Source organism: Vanessa tameamea, chromosome 11, assembly GCF_037043105.1.
Source record: "Vanessa tameamea isolate UH-Manoa-2023 chromosome 11, ilVanTame1 primary haplotype, whole genome shotgun sequence".
NCBI classification, from domain to species: Eukaryota; Metazoa; Arthropoda; class Insecta; order Lepidoptera; family Nymphalidae; genus Vanessa; species Vanessa tameamea.
In genome coordinates this window covers 6,938,498-6,962,573 of record NC_087319.1, presented here as the reverse complement: position 1 = coordinate 6,962,573, position 24,076 = coordinate 6,938,498, and the positions used below count along the sequence as shown (strand labels likewise).

General features: G+C 32.1%; 1 protein-coding gene across 3 annotated transcripts in view; it reads left to right on the top strand.

Annotated features, from left to right (window-relative positions):
* Window positions 1–24,076, top strand: part of LOC113395185 (protein TANC2) — a 311,678-nt gene that overhangs the window by 66,122 nt on the left and 221,480 nt on the right. For all 3 annotated transcript variants that reach the window (XM_064216204.1, XM_026632753.2, XM_026632754.2), the window contains exon 3: window positions 101–658. In XM_064216204.1, coding sequence (XP_064072274.1) covers window positions 193–658 — 466 coding nt within the window. In that variant the 5' untranslated portion in view covers window positions 101–192. The remainder of the gene's footprint in view (window positions 1–100; window positions 659–24,076) is intronic.

The window sequence follows — 24,076 nt, the reverse complement described above, 5'->3', positions numbered from 1 at the left end:
AGTTGAATATTATATAGTGTATTATTATTTCAACAATTTTATACTAATGCCTTGTTTTTATCAAAAATAATATCTAATTTATTAATTTATCTTGTTTCAGATTCACTTTCACAACTAGGCTCACGAACGAACGAATAATTCCAAATGCGTAGTCAAAATAAGTTCCTAAAAAGTAGCTTAAGTTAGTGTAAAATGTACAATTCGAATGAATTTCTGCACAGTGCGGGCGTGAGCCGCCACATGCAAGCGACGGGAGAAGCTCCATCTCAAAAAACGAGTATGAAAAGACGGTCATGTGAAGTGCCTTTAGGCGACATATCGTCAAATAATTTCAAAGTATCCCTCGGTGATATCACCAATGATGGGCCAAATTACGACTGTCGCTCACTGAGATCCAACAGGTCGGAAGACACGCGATCGCTGCGCTACTACAGGCCGATAGACAGCAGAAGTGTTAAGAACTTCCGTTCATCGTTAGCTGATCTATCCGCATATTCATTATCTCGTCCGCCGAGCTATGACCAGCTGTCGAGGCGGTCATTGGTCGAGGGTCCGGATTTAAATTGCAATACGTCAAGCATTGAAGGCGTGCTGTGGTCGGATGAAGAGGAGAACGAGTACTTCTACCACGAGAATGTAACCACTGCTTGGAATCAAGGTTAGTCATATATATATATTAATTTTCGGTGAAATCACAATTACCTTAGTGATAAAGGAAAATCTCCTTTCTTATAATATAAAAGATACCGAGCAAACGCTATAAACTGCACGAGTTTCAAATCCTTTGAACACAAGCATAACGTATGAAAACTGAACACGATTCAATACGTTTTTTAAATATAGAACCAGGAATTAAAATCAAACAAGCGATCCTTGATGTGAGCCTATTGCCGTTAGGCATCAACCAAATCTAATATATAAAATACTCCGAACTTATTAAAAACTAACCATTAAATATATTATTAAGCAAGGTATAAACTATAAATTATTTATCAGTCAACTTGCTGTTTGATGGTATAAAACATTTTTTTATCGTTTAGCCAAATGTATTAGGAAGCTTACGAATACACTTTTTGATAGAATTTTTTTTTATATAAATTACATAAAATTATGTTACAAGTTAACCCATCGACGTGTTAATGTCACGCTAATGGGATATTAACCGAATTAATGGAATTAATAAATTTTATTTGAACTCTGCTCACTAATCGCCTTAACGCTTTCTAATCTTTATTTGTGTGAACATTTATGTAAAACGATCTTACTGAATATTTATTCAAACATCAAAAATGTTTCTTACGATATAAATATACATATATTTTAACAATTAAAACCTTAAAAAAATGCTTGATTTTGAACTGAATTTTGAATAATATTTTACAAATTGATACATGATACATAATAAAATTTTATAGTTTCATCGTTTGATACAATGTCTACATAAATATAGAACGATCTTGGTTGTAGGAATTTAAAAAAGTAAGTATGTATAAAATATAATATGATATGATATCGCTATTAATATTATAGAAAGTCCAATAAACGAAAAAAAAGGCCCAACAAAAATAATGCAATTCTAGCTCCTATGCTGTGGTGCATATGGTTCAAAAATAAATAACATTCGCCAACTTTTTGGAGGTATTTCTTAAAGTCAAAATCACACTCAACTGCATATATTATGGGAAGTTCTGAGATTACTCATCTCGCTAACACGTAAGTGCATTTCAGTCACTGCCGATGTATTTCAACAATTTCCGCTGACTGTTACGAACGAAAGATTCAATTAACTCTAGGTAGAGTTTTACCTAAAATAATGTGAAATCTAAGCTCTTCTTAAATATTTTAAATGAGTTTAAGACGCTGGAATTTTATCATCCCATTAAAAGTAATTTTATAAATAAAATTTTAAATATAAAAAATATAATGATTTCTTTAAATATGAAGGACTTCAAGCAAATCGAGACTCAACGGCCTCTTATCTTCTTATCAAATTAAAATATTTATTTTTTGAACAAAAAAATACTTACCACTTTAAAAGAAAACCGCTTATGCATAAACTATCTAAAAAAATATTTGAGAATTCAGTTCAATTAAGAAAAAACTAGAAAATGTTTAATGTTCATTTGCTGGAAAAAAAATAATGTTATTTAAATATTACGATTAGTTTCAATATTTAAAAATAAATCAATTTTTTACGTTGACACTTGAATAGTCAGTACATATTTCAAAAGTAGTGTTGATTTAGACAAATGAATTTGTCTGTATTGAATATGCTTTGTCTATCGTCTTTCTCCAACAGTTATTTAGCTTTTAAAAGAAAATGCACTAAAAAATATTTACCCAGAATTTATAAAAAATGTACGATGGATAACGCTAACCGACAACATTATCTTGATAGATAGCTTCAAGGTAAGAGAAGCTCTAATTGAATCTGCCAACGACACTGATGTAAATAGTCGCCACGCTTTCTATTCTGGAAACTTTGAAAGTATACTTTGAAAGCATACTTAAGTAGAAAACAAGTCAATTACATTAATTATGGAAAAGGAATCGACTGAAGATAACCGATGCAAGCACTTCTTTCAACGCGAATTCAGCGAGTGACAAATATTGTAACCGTCGTAGTAAATATTTAAGACAAATATTGGACCATTGATTTAAAAAATTGAGAACTCAGGGATAATACAGGCTGAAGTAAATTTAAATGAATTTAAATAATTCATTATTTTAGTAGAATTATTATAGCCGTGAAGAATATTGATAAAGAATCAATTAATACGATATAATATTTTTTATTTTTATTATTTTATTTATTTTAGTGAAACAAACAATTATATGACACTATTACAATGACAATATATTAATATGACAATATTACATACATCAGCTAAGTTTCCACTGATACTGATTACACAATTAATAAAATTAAATAAAAAAAGACTAACATACATAAAATCAAATAGGTAACATTATACAATTAATGAGATCAATAAAATAATAGAGAACGTAGAATATTTATCCGTTTTACTCATAGACCTTATAATTCCTAATCCAATTCCTAATTCTATCTCTCGTGAAAGATAAGATTTGTTCCTGTAATAACACTGGCCCACTCACCCTTCAATGTAAACCAATATAAATGCTTCATACTATTAAACTACCTAGACGAGCTCCACCAGTTACAAGCATCTATCATAGAATTATTATCAATAATCTACTACGTTTAACTTAACCGTTAACCTAAGAACTTTACAAAAAACAAATTAGAACAGTTAATTTTATTCAAAATTAAAGTGGACCGTTTAATTCTTAAAGGAATAAAAATTAAATTATTCGTTACCATTTTTATAAGAAAATGTAGGTTTAATTGATCGCAATTGCCTCGTTAAAGACGAAGCAGTTCAGACACGTGCTTATACTGGAATCGATAAACTATTATCTGTTAGGTGGTCTCATTTCGATGGAATAAAAAATCCGCTCTATAACTAATAGGAGAAAGAAAATGTGCACGACTTTAAGTGTCACGATATACGAAGATCACTGTTTATAAACATGCGATATTATTACCTTATAACGATAACGACTATCTGGTGCGATTGTCGGATGGCTTTATTTTTTCTTAGGTCATTTGGAATTGGCAAATTGATATTTATACTTGACCGAAAACAACATTTTAATGTGTTTTCTAATACATCAAGACAAAATTTTCTTTAAATCTAAAGATCTGAAAGATTCAGATCTTTCAGATACTGGCAGATCAGAGACCTGTTAAAAAAATTAACAGAGCTCGCATACTCAATGATATATGTGTCACTTAGAATTAGAAGGACTTAGATCTCATCCTTGTAATATTACCATAATACCTTAATCTATTAAGTATTTAAAATATCAAAGTAATCAGTAGAGTTCCACATTCGGAATGAATTCGATTTTACAACTTTTGTTTGCTTTCTCAATTAGTTTCTGACGACTTCATGATAGGGTTTTGTGTAAGCCTGTCTGGGTAGGTTCACCACTTACTCATCAGACATTCGACCCCAAAACAAAAATACTTAGAACTGTAATAATAATTGAGCCCGTATAACTATAGGCATAAGGACAAAAAATCTAAGCTCCCTAGTTTTGTGGTGCATTGGCTTTGTAAGGAATGGTTATTTTTTTTACAATACCAATGTCTATGGGCTTATAACCATCAGATGGCCCATTTGCTCATCCGCTTATCAATACTATAAAAAGACGAAAAATTTAATCGAAAAACGAATACGTTGACGTTGTATAATAAATCAAATTTTATATAAATTAAATATTAAAAATAATATTATAATCTAAAAGCAGCAAATAAGGTAGGATTCTGAAGTCTAAATTGAACCAAAATATGATTATTAAATAATACTTATTCGGATAAAGTATATTTAGAAAAAATATCATGTGAAACATCTTAATATAACGTATAATAACTATTGAATTGTTAGAATCATCGATAAAAATTATAGTTTATTTTTAGCTTTGATTTTCAAATCGGATACGACTTAAAGGCAAAGATCACAAGATCACACATGAAATCGTATGAGTGTATCCAGTTTTAAATGCCATGTAATGCGCTTAATGGTGGAGCAAAAAACTAAATAATGCGGCCCTACTAACTAACATCTCCACATAAATAAGTCCAAACGATAACTTCGTGAAAAATATGAGTCCAATCAGTTTGACGTGATTTTTTTATTTACCTTAAACAACCGATTATCTTTGTATTTAAAAGAAAACTAGTTGATACTGAAATATATTAATATAAATAACAATAGAATAATTGTGGCAATCGATTCAATTCTTAGTTTAATGGCTTATAGTTATTATCGGGTACAAATCATTTCTCCTGATAATGGAGTAGGATGGAGAAGACACATCGTAGTATTAGTAGCACGTCATATTTTTACAATCGTAAAATAGCAATAAATATAATAGATACTCCTTCCGAAATAGACACACTATTGTGTAAAAGGATTATAATTACTTTTAAATAAACAAATAATTTTAATTGATTAGATTATATGCTCGACTTACACTAAAAACAAACATAGAAATTAACAAATGATTAAAAAATTAAAAAGTCATAATTTTGTTAATTAAGGCTAGCTCGTAGTCGCCTCTTTGGAACTAAATTAATTTTATAGTTCAAATGTATGTATTATCATTTTCTATACACAGTCGCGAATTCCATTGCTTAAACGCAATTAATTCAATATTTGTCAATGTAAATTAATTATACTAATTGGTCTGTATTTACGATGCTAGATTTCTACATTGAAATCGTAAATCTATCGACTTACGTACCGATAGTAATCATCGCTGGACAAGGGAATCTAATTGGAACAGTGATTGGCGCGTCCTTTCTCACTTTTTATCAGTTTTATAGTATTAACTGTCACTATTCCGTGATAATGGAGTAAACGTATAACGGTAGAGGGTTTATGTAAGAACAAACTTAAAACTCATCATTGAACATAATCGTAAATTGGTAGAAAATGATATGCGAGACTGACTGACTACGATAGTTACAAACGCAACGTAAGGCTTTTTAAGTTCTTACTGAATAATACTGCAGGACTGAGCTGTATTTATATTTATATTCCATACTCTAAAGACTTAAACTTTTGTATTCATAAACTCCTCCTGTTATGCGACTAAGTACCAAAACTTAATTTAATTAGTATAGTAAATAACTCAGTGTAATTACATGAACAAAGGACAAAACGTCTTCGATTTCGTGGTGTTCACTGTTGTCAAACTTAATGATGACTACTTATCATTAAGTTTGACAACAGTGATTGACCAAAATTATATTATTTAAGTTAGCCTGAAGTTATACTCTCCGAGATGTTTACTCATTTACTTTGGTCAAAAAAACTAGTAATTCTAATTATTACGTATTTCTAACTACGCATTATACGTACTTACATCTCTAGTTCAAGTTACAGCATTCTCCGCCTCCATACTTAATAACAAATTTAAATAAAAAAGACAATAATATTTGTGCAACCAGTCGTGACAAATTTTTGTCCTTATTACTTAGTCTCAATACTTAAACATGGTTATGCGGTCAAGCGTTATCCGTAAATGAAAATTACAATTATGTTATTTGGTCCAAAAAATCAGATAATCAATGTAATATATTTGAAAGAAAGCATAAAAAAGCATGGATATTTAAATTTTATGACATATTCCGTATTTTCCCAAGAAACGAGAGTTGTTAACACTTCTAGCTTCCAAACTTCAGACTGCTTTATTAATAGTTCTTTTCTTTTTACGAAAACACGTCGAACTCCTTAGCTTTTCTTTTATATGTGAGGTTTATCGAGTTCATCAATTCATCGATATAGTGATTAGCTTATAGGACAACAATCCCAGTTCGAAACCTGGATCAGGCAAAAAAATATTTTTTTCTTTGTAGAAGTTCTCAGTTAACTGGAGTTAATAAGTTACTCATGCGTCTGATCTCTCTCTCTGTCATGTCATACCTTTCTTCTCTCTACACTATTAAATCTGATTTTTTAAATTATTTATACATTTGTATACATGTATAATTTATACGAGAAGATGAAACGCGTTTTGGAGAAGGTTATAGTTAAGCAATAAACTGCGCTTCGCAGTTTCAACTGCCGGTAAATTAAGACTATTGATGATTGATGTGATAGACTTGAATTTCACATCTTGTAGTTAATAACCATTATGTAAAAGCGATCCTGCGTTCCGAGCCGAGATGACCCAGTGGTTAGAACGCGTGCATCTTACCGATGATTTCGGGTTCAAACCCAGGCAAGCACCACTGAATTTCATGTGCTAAATTTGTGTTTATTCATCTCGTGCTCGGCGGTGAAGGAAAACATCGTGAGGAAACCTGCATGTGTCTAATTTCAACGAAATTCTGCCAACCCGCATTGGAGCAGCGTGGTGGAATATGCTCCAAACCCTCTCCTCAAAGAGAGAGGAGGCCTTAACCCAGCAGTGGGAAATTTACAGGCTGCTAATGTAATGTAATGATGTTTATATATATGCGCTATATATTTTCAAATTCATCGGAAATAAGAACAACCTTACAAAACATACCCTTTTCTAACAGTGCTATCAGAGGTCTTGATAATAGTTTTGCTAATGTTTTCATTGAGCGCGTTAAGTGGTAACCAAGTGATAGTGATCAAAGTAGGACAGCAATACCATCCTACAAGTGGGTTGACGTCATTACCGCGTCTAGACTAGACTGGCTATTGACTTATAGCCATACTAAAGCACAAGCGACCGACGATACTTGCGGGTAATTAGAATTATTGCTTTAGGAGATTAGTTTAGACACTGAAGACAAGCAAGAATATGAAGAAAAAAATTTTTTTTTTTGCGTGTCAGTGAAAAAGATATCAAAGCACATTTTCAGCAGTTTCATTTTATTTGTGATATCGAGAGAACCATTTCAAAATTAGTGTAGGTGAAAACTATCTCTATCATTGTAGGAGTAAGTATCTCTTTAATTGTAGAAAATAAAGTAAAATCATATTTTAGTCCGATAAGAATTAATAGCACAATTCGTACAGATTTCTAATTATGATTTTTGCTTCGTGCTCGAATTAGGGGAGTGCCCCCTAGTCTCTTCCATATGCCATAAAATTAATTATATAAATTAAGGAAATAATGTATTTAAGAATAAGAAAAGCATTTAAATATTTATATGACTGCGTGTAGGTGAAAGTGCGTGTGTGTATAATTGTGTGCTTGAGTGGTACTGAGTGTGAACAGTACAGTACAGCATTTTACAAAGACAAAAACTGTGTTCGAATACTTCAGTTTTGGACATGGTTTCCATATAATAAATATTATACTTCATATTATTGTCTATTTTCCTTTCAATAAAGATAGAAAAAAAGGTTACACTTGTATGTAAATAATATTTAAATTTTTGTTTCGAAGTTTGAAATTCATATTTAAAATTACGTGATCATTTTATTTATAATAAATCGCAATTTCTTAAGATTTAGGCTAAGTCTTAAACTATTATGGAGTACTTATACCGTACTCTATATGCAAATGAAGGGAAAATGAGGACGCTAATCCAATAGCTGACGCTGATCTACAGCCTGGACGCAGACTGTCATTAGACGATAAAAAGGGTGCCTTTCAACTTGGTCATGATACTATATATAGAATAAAAACATAAAATATGACACACAAATATTCCGTAAGATTTTTAACAAAAATACTTTTGTATTTTCATAACAATTTGTAGTGTGAGAGTAGTACAAATGATAAAATTCGAATTGAATCGTATCGTTCAAATCATATTGATACGTATCTTGATATATTTTCGAATTTTACTAATCAAGAAATGCATTATTTGTATAAAAATAGCCCTGATCGTAAAAAATGGCTTTGAGGGAACATTACTAGGAGACGATATCATTTGTATTCCGAACTCACAAAAGAAACGTTTACGACCAAATAATTAATATAATACAAGAAGTAAGTAGTAAAAAAACGATTACGCGAAAAAAATTAGTATTGCAAGCACGAAATTATAAGGGAACAGGAAATGAATTTAATAAAAATTATATATATAATTATAAAATATAATTACAACCACAATATATGCAGCCCTAACCTTAAGCCATACCATGTAGATACTTGGTCTTGGTAACACAAAAATTCTCAAAAGAGCAAAGAGTAAAATTAAATATTAATAATTAAATTAGTCTTAACATTCGTCGGACAACACGCTGAATCGTTAATTTGTACATGGAAAACTTACGAACCGTTTTTTTACTTTACTTGTTTATAATTTAATTTATTAATGTTACTTCATAACATTGTAGGTGTTCATAATAAAAAAAAATATCATTAATTAACTCAGTAGTTATAATTAAATCGAAGAACATTTTGTAAATTACACACTTACATAGTATATTGTAAGTAGCCGTTAATTGGTAATTAACAATATTATTACGACCGTATCGTTTAAAAGTAAAAGGCAAGAAGTTAGCCCAACCAATTATAACATGAACGCCGCCTACGGTTATGTCTCGCTTAAATTAAATGTTAGTATATTAGAAAATATTAAATTAAATTATGCATATTTAAGTTCTTAGAAGATAATTATTAATTCGATAAATCCTGATTATATGGCTTTACAAAACAATTTAATTCTTAATGATAATCATTATAAGTATTGTAACAATATATATTCCACAGCTGCTCAATTGCGGTTTTGATTATAAATAAACATTTAGCCGAAATTACGTCACACACAAGTGCAGGTATCCTCACAATGTTTCACTTTGCCTAAACCTATGGTTTTTCAATAATGTTTTGACAATGATATAGTTTATCCTGAAAACTTATAAAGTGTCGTTTATTGCCGCAAAAGCTAACATAAGTTTTAATTTCATATAGGTAAATTTGTAGGTCACTTATCGACAAATCTTCAAATATATAAGAACTTCAACACATTAAATTAATATAATACTTATATTACGAAAGAATTTACTTTAGACGTAATTATTATAAATAAACTCTTTTTTTTTTTAGATAGCTTTTTTTTAATATATATATATTTTTTTTTAATCTGGCAACCTTATGGCAACGCCCATTTATGTCGGTACAGCTAGCAATATCAACCATCCCTTACATCGGTCGGGAACTAAGATGCCATGACAATTGTGCCTGTAGTTACACTAACTCACTCACCCATCAGACTGGATCACACCTGTACTAAGTCATTGTTGATTGGCGTTTGCACAAAACCCTATCACCAAGTGAAACTACCTAACAAATTTTCTACTTTAACTTTTTAATAATAATACTATCTCTGATTACAGACGACTTCATATTTTTTTTTACATATGTATAGAGAAGTTCGTATTGCTCGTTTTTTGATAGTGGCAAAAAATTACGATCTTATACAAGACGAAATAATGTTACGAAATCTTTAACAGGTCTCGTAATTATATTGGTTTTGGTGAAAGTTAAAAATAAACCGATTATTTTATTCATGTTGTACTTTTTATATTATTTCTCTATCCCCGAATTATAGACTATACCTTTTTACTTTTGTCTTTGTAAAATAAAAAAAAAAACCGCAGTCACTTACCTCCATAAGCGCCTCACTCGCTATGCATACGAGTATCTGTAACATTCAATACAATCAAATGTTCTTTTTGTAATCTAATACTAAAATAATAGACTAATACATATATAGCACGATAATTATTGTTAAAATATATCACTAAATTTCACAGTAAAAGTTTCACTGTTTAATAAAGATATGCACAGTTTTGGCTCATTCCTAATAAGCATATCTAGTGACGATACTTTTTGTTTTTATTTTTTTTATAATAGAGGTAGGCGGACGGGCAAAAAGTCAGGTAAGTAGTCATCGTGGCCTATAGACATTGATCCGGTGCCTGTAGTTACTCGTTCTCCAAACCAGAAGACAATAAAACAAAGTATTTTTGTTTATCGGTAGAATATGAGATGATGAATATGGATACTATCCACCCAGACGAGCTTGCACAAAATCATACAACCAAAATCTCTTTCGGATTAATTACTTACCCGATAGAGATTTGTCTTAAAGATTAAAAACATAGAAAAACTAAGAAAACACAACACACAATACTTACACTTTATTTAACTTGAAGTTGAGTTTGTTGAGTTGAGAAGTTGAATCCATTTACACAATTAGTTATGTAGATCGTATTTTTTATTTAAAATCCAAAAGCAGAAAGACAAATTATGAGCCACCTGATAATGTTCATAAGTTCTATTAACAAATCCTTTTATATCCAAAGCATCGGCCTCCAATCTAATCTCGGATGAAACATAGCACTACAAACTATTGATGGTTTAGCGTTAAAATAACCAACAAATAGTCTGTACTTAAGCAGATGGGCTTCTAAGACCCTGCGACTAGAGAAAGTGTTTTATCATGATTCGAAAGTTCTATATTAATCAGATAAGTAGATTTTGCATATATCAAAAGGAAATGAACAATTTATTTGTTCTCTTTCTTGTTTTGTTTTGTTTTTTATTTATTATATCGATAGGCGGTCGAACAAATGGGCCACCTGATGGTAAGTGGTCACCACCGCCCATAGACAATGGCGTTGTAAGAAATATTAACCATTCCTTACATCACCAATGCGCCACCAACCTTGGGAACTAAGATGTCACGTCCCATGTGCCTGTAGTTATACTGGCTCACTCACCCTTCAAACCGGAACACAACAATACTGAGTACTGCTTTTTGGCGGTAGAATATCTGATGAGTGGATGGTACCTACCCAGACGGGCTTGCACAAAGCCCTACCACCAAGTACAGTTTTGTATTGTAGTAATGAAGTAATTGAAATCGTTTATAAAATAAAGCACTGCTCCAACCACATCATATGTATTTATTGGTTTATCGAATTGAGATTAGATAATAAGCAACATGGAATATGCTCTATAGTTTTAAAACAAACACAAACTCAACTTAGCATAATGACTTTGTTTGACAAGACCGAGTCTGTTATATCTCAGACAAGAATCTGCCCGCTATTAACCGCTGGTAGCCGCTTTCGTAGACTTTCCACACATTGCTTTTGCTATAAATAATAACGTTCGCACGGTACATGTATTTTACTAAACGTAACAACTTTCTATCAAAGGGTGGATGCAGACATTGTAACAATATTACGCAATATCATTGAATCTTATTTGAGATTATTATAGTATAACGCGCCTTGTTGTTGTGTCGTGTATGGGTATGTTGTAAAAAACATATTGTTAATTAAAAAGTAAACTAGATCGTTTTATTCTAAATTACGAAATATATCTATTCACTTGCACTAATTTTATAAGCCGCTTAATTGTGTCAAAAAAATAATAAGTATTCTTTTGTGTAACACCAGCATTGTTACTTGGAGTTCATACAACGAATCCATACAACGAATTCAACATCAATCCACCGTCATTTTTTTTTGTTTTTATTACTATATTCCAACTTGAAATCTTAGCCAGTGCACTACCCATCGCAATTTAAATGTGACTAAATATTAATTAACAAATTTTATTGCCACGTTTGGAAGTGCCTATGATAAATTACCTTACGGAAAATCTCATGTATAATATGAATACCGTTCATAAAGATTAAATAATACGACAATAATGTCTTAAAGTGCCGTTTTGTACGTTTGCAGTAAGCCTTAGCGATAATTATATATAATGTCCTACGACAACTCTCTTGAGCAATTATCGAATTAGTGGAAATCGTTATTTAGTTATTTTAACCAGTTGCAAACATATTTAGTTTTGTCGATCAAGTTGCCTTTTATTATTACTATTTTATAACAAAATGTTATTAATCATTTTAAATTACTGCATAAAACATATTACGTGAAATACATTAAACACAAAATAACTTTTTTTTGTACAAATGGTGCTCCAAGTATTAATGTATAATTAACAATATATTATAAAGTAGACTGAAGATGAGGATAATGTGGCTTAATTGTAGCGTAAACTAAATTCTCAATGGGTGCGGAATCCAAGGCTATCAAATGAAAGTAAAAGGATGTAATTGTTGTACAGCTAGGGATAAGCATTAGGTCTCTTTTGAGGAGAAGATTTGGAGCTTATTCGACCCAGCTGCTCTAATGCGGGATTGTGGATACACGATGATGTCCTTCACCTAGAAATTTTGCGGTATTTACCCCGTATTTGAACTCTGAAATCATCGGTTAAGATTCCGTTTTTATCCACTGGACCATCACGGCTCTTAAATCATATGAAACCGAGAATTAATTAAAAAAAATTAAGGAATAAGAATATTAAGATGTATAATAACATTGTATTATTTAAATTTGAAACCGAAGAGATATAACTCACATAAAAAAAAGAGGTTGGATTAAAATTATTAAAAAAAAAAACTAAATTAATACATTTATAACAAATATTGCAGTAAAGATATATTTGATATAAAGTTGCATTTATCGCCCAGTCGTCAATTAAAACAAGCAAGCAGTGAATAGACGCAGAATCAATTGACAAGGTTCAATGTACCGAATGGGTAATAATTACACGGTGACAGATCAGAACGAGCTGTTTGTAGTTAATGCAAATGCTATGGAAAATTGTTTGCACATAATACTAGCTGTTAGTTGCAGCTCTTGCGGAATGAGCCGGTTCTTTTTTCAAATTGTTAAATAAAATAAATAGTTTTTGTGGAACGTCGATCTATGAGCTCAAAAAACAAATTAATAAACTTTGCCTTAATGTAGGTGAGACAACACACTTTTTATGTAATAGGTAGGCGGATGGGCCATCTGATGGTAAGTGGTCACCACCGCCCATAGACATTGACGCTGTAGGAAATAATAACCAATCCCTACATTAACACAATGCGCCACCGATCTTGGAATCTAAGAATCTCTTGAGCCTGTAGTTACACTGGGTCACTCACCTTTTTAACCGGCACAAAATTTGTATTTGATGAATAGAATGGAATATGTATCTGATGAATGGCTGGTAACTATCCAAACGGACTTTCCACCAAGAAATATGAAATATAATGTACAAATCATGAAAAATGAATATGAAATATAATATAAAAAAAATAGTTTATGAGAACTATGGTTTAACTAGTTTTCGACCGCAGATTCGCCCGTGTGTTCAGATGTAGGTGCTAGTTTCATATTTTCGGGATAACAAGTTATATTATGTGCTATTCGAAACTGTAATCTATCTTTTTATCTGTTATGCCGTAATTGGGTAGGTAATATACACGCATCTTTCTAAACTTTCGCATTTATAATATACCTAAGATGTCACAAAGAACTATGACGCAACAAAGTTGTTACCACCGAACACTATGATTCGGGCTAAATGAAAATTTTATATTACTCAAATACAAAATTAACAAGATCTACGAAAAAATTAAATAGCAACTTTATCAGTAATAGCGATTTCAGGCAACCTCAGGTGAAGTAAGATTACATTTACAAAGAAGGGAAGCGCGAGTATATAAAAGCATGTATAATATAATTCAATTGTATGTTATAGAAATATTCATTTATATACTATATAAATAAAAAGGCAATGATATATAACGTAAATTTTAATATATATATGGAATATCAAGCCTCGACCATAATATAAACGCAAATTCTAAGACTTTAAATTCCCACGGGAAACCGAATATTGCGGAAACTTCTCCAAGCAAATCCGACTCGTGCTTAACCGCATTTTTTTGCTTCTACATACTATTATTTTTATTTATTATTTGTAACACGCCTCTAATGAAAAGTCCTGATTTTTGTATTGGGTTACCGACGAATGCTTACAAACTGCATACCAGATAAAAAATTTAATGAGAACATATTATAATTCAGTCTCCATTTACATAGAACAATAACATTAGTGAATTATAGATGTGTTGCATTTACCAAAATTAACTTCCATTATGACTGAAAACAGATTAAACAGTCCAGTACTAATGCATCAAACTTAATTATTCGGAACAATTGAATTCACAGACTCTGTTTATCTTTGCTAATGTACATTACCTTAGAACAAGACCATTAGCAGAAGTTCAATATGCTATGCAATAAATGTAGGAGGCATCATATATAAGATACAATGCTAGTAAAACAAAGATATATACTTTTAAACGTTTGACGACGTCCGTGGTCGAGTAGTGTCTACAATAGTTTTCATGGGTACGCCACTCCGAGGTCCCGAGTTCGATTCCCGGCCGAGTCGATGTAGAAAATGTTCATTAGTTTTCTATGTTGTCTCGGGTCTGGATGTTTGTGGTACAGTCGTTACTTCTGATTTTCGATAACACAAGTGCTTTAGGTACTTACATTGAGATCAGAGTAATGTATGTGTTGTCCAATATTTATTTATTACTAGCTGTGCCCGCGACTTCATGCGCGTTGTTTGAATTTAAGTTATTTGGATATTGTAGCGTGATTTTATTTTTATTCTGTATATAATTCTAAAATAAAAGTAAGTTACTAAGTTACTCCTTATTACATCTGCTATCTGCCAGTGAAAGTCCCGTCAAAATCGGTTCAGCCGTTCCAGAGATTAGCCGGAACAAACAGGCAGACAGACAGACAAAAATGGTAAGAAATATTATTTTGGTATATGTACCGTGTATATATACATATGCATTTAGTAAAAATGGGTTATTTTAATATTACAAACAGACACTCCAATTTTATTATACACTAGCTGTGCCCGCGACTTCGTTCGCGTAGTTGTCGGAAACACTATCATGATTATCGTTTGATTGCTCACGTTGGTTTTTGTTATTATAATCGTCAATAAGATTTAATAATATGTTTTACAGTACTTCAGCGTAGATTATATTTTTAGTTTTATTTTCTTGTGGTAGAAGAACATACTGATTTTGCCCGCAACCCGATCTTGACAACGCGACATATAGTTGGCCGTGTGAAAAGCAGTCTTGACGTAAATCGATTCCTACGTGTTTAAATGTTTGGCCCTGTGATTTATTAATGGTTACGGCAAAAGATAACTTAATGGGAAATTGAATTCTTTTAAAATTAAAAGGTAAATCATTTGGAATCATTGGGATGCGAGGTATAAGCACTGTTTGACCAACTGCCGGACCATTCAAAACTGTTGCAACGATCACGTTATTGCGAAGGAATTTTACTTGAAGGCGGGTCCCGTTACATAAATTTGGTGGTTTAAGATTTCTGAGGAAAATTATCGCAGCACCTATTTTTAACTTCAGGGAATGTGGTGGAAGGCCGCTCGGGTTTAAAGAATTGAGAAACTCTTGTGGGTAATGGACAGCATCTTCTTGATCCATTACATTATCAATAGATGTGTAGGTAGTTATATCGCCTGGAAGTTTGGTTAAAATTAGGTCGTTAATTTCGTCAACGCTACTATTTCTCGCCGCCAATATTGCCCTTTGACACATCCATTGGTAATCTTTATTTTCTATTTCGACGATATTAGGGTAAACTTTTGATATTAAATCCTCTATGCTAGTCACTTTTTCTCCTAAATCGCGATCAATTTCAATTTTATTTTCAGAATGAGGTACTTTTCCATCTCCTATTAAAAGTAACTTTGAAGGAAAATTTGTACTTCCTCCCCCCAAATGTGCTCTCATATTCGTAGATAGTTTTAAGGTATGGACAAATTTCCATAACGGTGAACTTTTAAGGCAAGACCTTACAATGTCTGCTCTAGTTCCTCTTAAAATTACCGGTAAAGTTTGTCTAAATAAATTACCAACATCTGTGTTTTTATTGCTTATTGTTATACGGTCAATTATGACAACCCTTTTCTTAAACATAAAAGAAATATTGTACAATAGTGTACGATTGCGAATATTTTTTTTGTTAACAATTCGATGCAGGTGTATCGACATCTGGATGTAAGACAAAAGAAAAAGTCAATTGTAAATAAATAAATCACAAACAAAATTCATACTCTGCCAAAACAAACAAAACTGTCAACAGGAAATGTAATAGTAAATCTGAATGACTTTTCTTTGTCTTGGATTAGGAGAAAAGTTCATGAATTGTAATACCTGACGGTAGACATGTTTGCTTAAACACTCAATTTTGATTCCAATTTTCTGTCATTATATAGGACCACTATGTACGTATAGGGTTTAAAAAAACATCAAGAAGAAGTGTATTTATCGATAGACCAGATTTACAAATTTGGAGTATATCATATATTTACAAACCTACCTTGGCTGACACCACCTCCAAAATTAACAATAATTTTAACTATAATATATTATCGTAATAACTTTGCTGACTTTTAAATAGTCTAAATATTTTTAATTTCATTTTACATAGTATAAATCTAAAAAATATTGTGATCATTGTTTGTTATTCATAGGTTTGTGTTAAGTCAGATTTAAAGTGGGTAGGTACATACTTATCTCCTTGCGTGGAAACACAGAACGTACCTACATATTGGTAAGTAGAATAAGTTACTTGATTATTAAGTTGTAGAATAATAAGCAATTATTTTTTACTTTTTAGAGCATATTACTTTTTTTCTCTTTTGAAGTCAGTTTTTTTTTTGTTAAAATTTTTGTTTCTAAAAGATTCGGCCAAGTATCGCTAACGTGCTCCTTAGAATTGTTCCGTTCCCTTCCGTACCGTTACTTTGTCAAGGATCCTATGCTCAGAACCTTACCAAACTTTCACCATAGTACCCTTGAAGTATACCCTTTATAATAAAAAAAGAATCATTAAAATTGGTTGGCACAATTTTGAGTTATTCACCTATTTATCACGCACATACATAATGCACATTTAAGACTTATATCGTTTTCATAGGGATACCATCATCGTAACAGGATAAAATTAAAATGGGGCCCCACGGGAAGCACTACCTTTCAAATAAAAAAAATAAAAAAATACAGACGAATTGATGACCTCCTCCTTTTTGAAGTCGGTTGAAAACAAACAATATTAACTTAAACGTAATAAGATAAACAAACCGAACAATAAGAAGTTTAGATTGTTTCTCCTTTGGTGTTATTATTTCATAAGGTGATTATAGTACAACCGTGTTGAATATGCTTGAACGTAATAGAAATTACTTGAAATATTGAACTACTAATTTATTTGTGTAGTCATTTTAAACGATATTCACCTATTTGCTTATTTTATTTTCTCAGTGATGATTAATCTCCATCGGTGAAAGTATCGCTCGCCATTTTGAACTTTTTTACGTCTGTAATGTAATTTTTATACCTTATTTATACTGTGAAACGTTTGAATTGTTTACTTGCAAAGTACGAAGGAATGTTCATTGAAATTTTATCTTATATCGTAAGTTAAAACTACAGCAGATTATGATTTAAATGTAATCGATTTTAAACGATAAAAAATAATGAGCAAATAAGCTGATAACAAAACCTAATTTTGATAAATAATTTAACTATTAAGAATGTTAATTTTTTAAGTCGTTATGTGCATTGCTACTTCGCAGAACTACACCCGCGGGTGAGAGTGGCGAGCGCGGCGGCGGGGCTGACCCGCCTCCCCCTCAGCCGCCGCCGCGCCCCGCCTGCTAGCACACTCTTAACAAATAGACATATAGTGTCACGGACTTTTTTTTATTATTAAAAGAGGAATATATCTTTCATACACATTTTTTGAGTAACTTAAAACGTTTATGCTGCGCACGCATCGAAAGTCCATAAATGTGAATAATTTTCCCCGTTTTTGCAACATTTCTCACTGTCGCTGCGCTCCTATTGGTCGCAGCGTAATGTTATATAGCCTAAAGCCTTCCTCTATAAATGGACTATTCAACAAAAAAAGAATTTTTCAAATCGGACCAGTAGTTCCTGAGATTAGCGCGTTTAAACAAACAAACAAACAAACTCTTCCGCTTTATATATTAGTATAGATATGTATAGATTTATTTATATATGTGTGTACTTTTGCAAATTTATATTGGGTTTAAGGCATGAAGATATTTTAAAACAGAATCCGGATTGCCTGATTTGTCACTTTATCTTCCTTATGCCTTTGGTATACTCAAATATCTATCTATACTAATATATAAAGCGGAAGAGTTTGTTTGTTTGTTTGTTTAAACGCGCTAATCTCAGGAACTACTGGTCCGATTTGAAAAATTCTTTTTTTGTTGAATAGTCCATTTATAGAGGAAGGCTTTAGGCTATATAACATTACGCTGCGACCAATAGGAGCGCAGCGACAGTGAGAAATGTTGCAAAAACGGGGAAAATTATTCACATTTATGGACTTTCGATGCGTGCGCAGCATAAACGTTTTAAGTTACTCAAAAAATGTGTATGAAAGATATATTCCTCTTTTAATAATAAAAAAAAAGTCCGTGACACTATATGTCTATTTGTTAAGAGTGTGCTAGCAGGCGGGGCGCGGCGGCGGCTGAGGGGGAGGCGGGTCAGCCCCGCCGCCGCGCTCGCCACTCTCACCCGCGAAGTAGCAATACACATAACGACTTAAAAAAATTAACATTCGTAATAGTTAAATTATTTATCAAAATTAGGTTTTGTTATCAGCTTATTTGCTCATTATTTTTTATCGTTTAAAATCGGTTACATTTAAATCATAATCTGCTGTAGTTTTAACTTACGATATAAGATAAAATTTCAATGAACATTCCTTCGCACTTTGCAAGTAAACAATTCAAACGTTTCACGGTATAAATAAGGTATAAAAATTACATTACACACGTAAAAAAGTTCAAAATGGCGAGCGATACTTTCACCGATGCAGATTAATCATCACTGAGAAAATAAATTATGCAAATAAGCAAATAGGTGAATATCGTTTAAAATGACTACACAAATAAATTAGTAGTTCAATATTTCAAGTAATTTCTATTACGTTCAAGCATATTCAACACGGTTGTACTATAATCACCTTATGAAATAATAACACCAAAGGAGAAACAATCTAAACTTCTTATTGTTCGGTTTGTTTATCTTATTACGTTTAAGTTAATATTGTTTGTTTTCAACCGACTTCAAAAAGGAGGAGGTTATCAATTCGTCTGTATTTTTTTTTTTATATGTCTGTTACCTCATAATTTTTCACTGGATTTTGATAATTTTTTTTTGTTTGAAAGGTAGTGCTTCCCGTGGGGCCCCATTTTAATTTTATCCTGTTACGATGATGGTATCCTTATGAAAACGATATAAGTCTTAAATGTGCATTATGTATGTGCGCGATAAATAGGTGAATAACTCAAAATTGTGCCAACCAATTTTAATGATTCTTTTTTTATTATAAAGGATATACTTCAAGGGTACTATGGTGAAAGTTTGGTAAGGTTCTGAGCATAGGATCCATGACAAAGTAACGGTACGGAAGGGAACGGAACAATTCTAAGGAGCACGTTAGCGATACGCGGCCGAATCTTTTAGAAACAAAAATTTTGACAAAAAAAAACCGACTTCAAAAGAGAAAAAAAATAATATGCTCTAAAAAGTAAAAAATAATTGCTTATTATTCTACAACTTAATAATCAAGCAACTTATTCTACTTACCAATATGTAGGTACGTTCTGTGTTTCCACGCAAGGAGATAAGTATGTACCTACCTACTTTGAATCTAACTTAACACAAACCTATGAATAACAAACAATGATCACAATATTTTTTAGATTTATACTATGTAAAATGAAATTAAAAATATTTAGACTATTTAAAAGTCAGCAAAGTTATTACGATAATATATTATAGTTAAAATTATTGTTATTTTTGGAGGCGGTGTCAGCCAAGGTAGGTTTGTAAATATATGATATACTCCAAATTTGTAAATCTGGTCTATCGATAAATACACTTCTTCTTGATGTTTTTTTAAACCCTATACGTACATAGTGGTCCTATATAATGACAGAAAATTGGAATCAAAATTGAGTGTTTAAGCAAACATGTCTACCGTCAGGTATTACAATTCATGAACTTTTCTCCTAATCCAAGACAAAGAAAAGTCATTCAGATTTACTATTACATTTCCTGTTGAACGTTTTGTTTGTTTTGGCAGAGTATGAATTTTGTTTGTGATTTATTTATTTACAATCGACTTTTTCTTTTGTCTTACATCCAGATGTCGATACACCTGCATCGAATTGTTAACAAAAAAAATATTCGCAATCGTACACTATTGTACAATATTTCTTTTATGTTTAAGAAAAGGGTTGTCATAATTGGCCGTATAACAATAAGCAATAAAAACACAGATGTTGGTAATTTATTTAGACAAACTTTACCGGTAATTTTAAGAGGAACTAGAGCAGACATTGTAAGGTCTTGCCTTAAAAGTTCACCGTTATGGAAATTTGTCCATACCTTAAAACTATCTACGAATATGAGAGCACATTTGGGGGAAGGAAGTACAAATTTTCCTTCAAAGTTACTTTTAATAGGAGATGGAAAAGTACCTCATTCTGAAAACAAAATTGAAATTGATCGCGATTTAGGAGAAAAAGTGACTAGCATAGAGGATTTAATATCAAAAGTTTACCCTAATATCGTCGAAATAGAAAATAAAGATTACCAATGGATGTGTCAAAGGGCAATATTGGTGGCGAGAAATAGTAGCGTTGACGAAATTAACGACCTAATTTTAACCAAACTTCCAGGCGATATAACTACCTACACATCTATTGATAATGTAATGGATCAAGAAGATGCTGTCCATTACCCGCAAGAGTTTCTCAATTCTTTAAACCCGAGCGGCCTTCCACCACATTCCCTGAAGTTAAAAATAGGTGCTGCGATAATTTTACTCAGAAATCTTAAACCACCAAATTTATGTAACGGGACCCGCCTTCAAGTAAAATTCCTTCGCAATAACGTGATCGTTGCAACAGTTTTGACTGGTCCGGCAGTTGGTCAAACAGTGCTTATATCTCGCATCCCAATGATTCCAAATGATTTACCTTTTAATTTTAAAATAATTCAATTTCCCATTAAGTTATCTTTTGCCGTAACCATTAATAAATCACAGGGCCAAACATTTAAACACGTAGGAATCGATTTACGTCAAGACTGCTTTTCACACGGCCAACTATATGTCGCGTTGTCAAGATCGGGTTGCGGGCAAAATCAGTATGTTCTTCTACCACAAGAAAATAAAACTAAAAATATAATCTACGCTAATGTACTGTAAAACATATTATTAAATCTTATTGACGATTGTAATAACAAAAACCAACGTGAGCAATCAAACGATAATCATGATAGTGTTTCCGACAACTACGCGAACGAAGTCGCGGGCACAGCTAGTAGATCATATATTACGAGTCGTATTCGCGTGTTGGGAATTTCGTACTTTTCTCTGTAGGATTTTCAGTTGGATTTTTCTCCAGCTTTTGTTCAAATATATACTTACTACTAAGGAATTACTAATATTCCTATTTACCCCTCCATTTAAACTTAAAACTTGTAAAATATTAAAATATTTTCTACGTAAAATTGTGGACGAAAATAGCTCAAGAGGTCAGGATCGATCCTGCGACTTTTTACTTCGCTAGTCGGCCCTTCAACCATTGCACTAATGACGATTACAATATAAAATGTATTAATATTAAATTAATTATAAAAATAAAACAATTTTTTTAAATATAATTTCCGCCGTACATCAACATTTAAAATTAGAGGTCGTTTATTTTCGCTATAGTCGTGATTGAGTCTATAAGCAATGTTTGAGTACCAAACAACAGACAGGTACAACATTGACCTTAGAATGGTCTTTCACTTTATATATGATGCCTTAAGAAACACCATCACATAATGGCTGAGGCGATATAGCTCAGCGGCAGCTGCAACTGTTTCTGCTAGTTAATACATATCAGTTAACATTAATGGTTTTTGTCAATTCGTATAATGTACTGCTAGAATCAAATCAACTTGATAAATACCAATGCATATTAAACACTCTTAAAGAGTCTAAAGTAATTGACATATATAGCAATAACAATCCGAATAGGATACCGTAAGACGACAAGTTACAACACGTTCAAACACGTTTAGATTAAAGCGCCGCTACGGGAAGTTACTAGTCTCTACACAAGCTTAAAAGCCAGATGTGCATCGATGCAAGGAAGGCGTCTATAAATAATAAATATTTATCATTTTTACAGCGCTTCCGTAATTAATGTACAGAAATAGACGCATCGCATTCAAATTGAGGGAACGAGGAAAATATTGGAAACCAAGGTCTGTTTTTTATGAAGTATATCAAAGTAACAGTCGAGAGATGGACAAAGACTACGTGTTTTCAATATTAAATCTGTATTTCAAATTACATAATCCGATCATAAAATCCAACGTGGTTTACGTTACGAATGGCCTAAAATTTCTTGACGTAATCGTATTAAGAAAATAGCAATATCTACTACTATTATATAAATATTGTATTCTGATAAAAGAAGGTGTAGACTAGTAAAATGATGTATATATATTACATTCACTTTAACAGCCTGTAAATTTCCAACTGCTGGGGCTCCGTTTGAGGAGAAGGTTTTAGAGCATATTCCACCACGCTGCTCCAATGCGGTTTGGTGGAATACACATGTGGCAGAATTTCGTTGAAAATAGACTACATGCAGGTTTCCTCACGATGTGTTCGTTCACCGCCGAGCACGAGATGAATTATAAACACAAATTAAGCACATGAAAATTAAGTGGTGCTTGCCTGGGTTTGAACCCGAAATCATCGGTTAAGATGCAAGCGTTCTAACCACTGGGCCATCTCGGCATATATATTATATTTGTTTTTTTTTTCTTAACATGTTGAAGATGATAACCTCTTGACCTATTTCGACCACGGCGGCTATTCTCAAGGGAGACTAATATAGGATATAGTGTGTGCATGTGTTGCACACACAAATACACTCTCATTATCGGATGGGAAGGCAAATATGCCACGAACGGAAAGAGGTCAAATGCAGGCCCACTTTCCGAGTCATGGGAGTGTAAACACTACCGACTTCTATACTGTTACTCTGTCAATGTTTTAGAGCAAAATTCAATAACTCTTTTGCACCCTGAACCTTGGAGTCGGTTGTCTCTTACGCTGGCCTCTCGACTAACGAGGTACTATCGAGGTATCTAATGTTATTCCATCACAGAACATGTAATCACATTAAATAGTTTAAAATAGTTATCCAGATACCCAGACATACGGCCAGTCGACTTTGTTTTATACTCTTTATTAACTAATTATAAATAGTTTAATAGCTGAGTCTTGCGGCCTGGACCTAGCATTGGCAGCACACTATAAGCTCTAAATTGCTCTCTTCAAATATCACCGTAATATAACGTACTCTAATTAAAAGATATACAGTACATATATTCTATTATTGATAATTTTTTGTTAATAAATATATTTCTAAGATAATATGAGTTTCGACTGAGATAAATCTAATATGCATTCAGTCTATTTAAATTAAGTAGGTAAAAAAATTTAGAAAAGTAACAGCTCATTAAATCAACATACTGAGATAGTATTCCTATTAAAAGCTTTTTCCATCACTTCTCGTTACC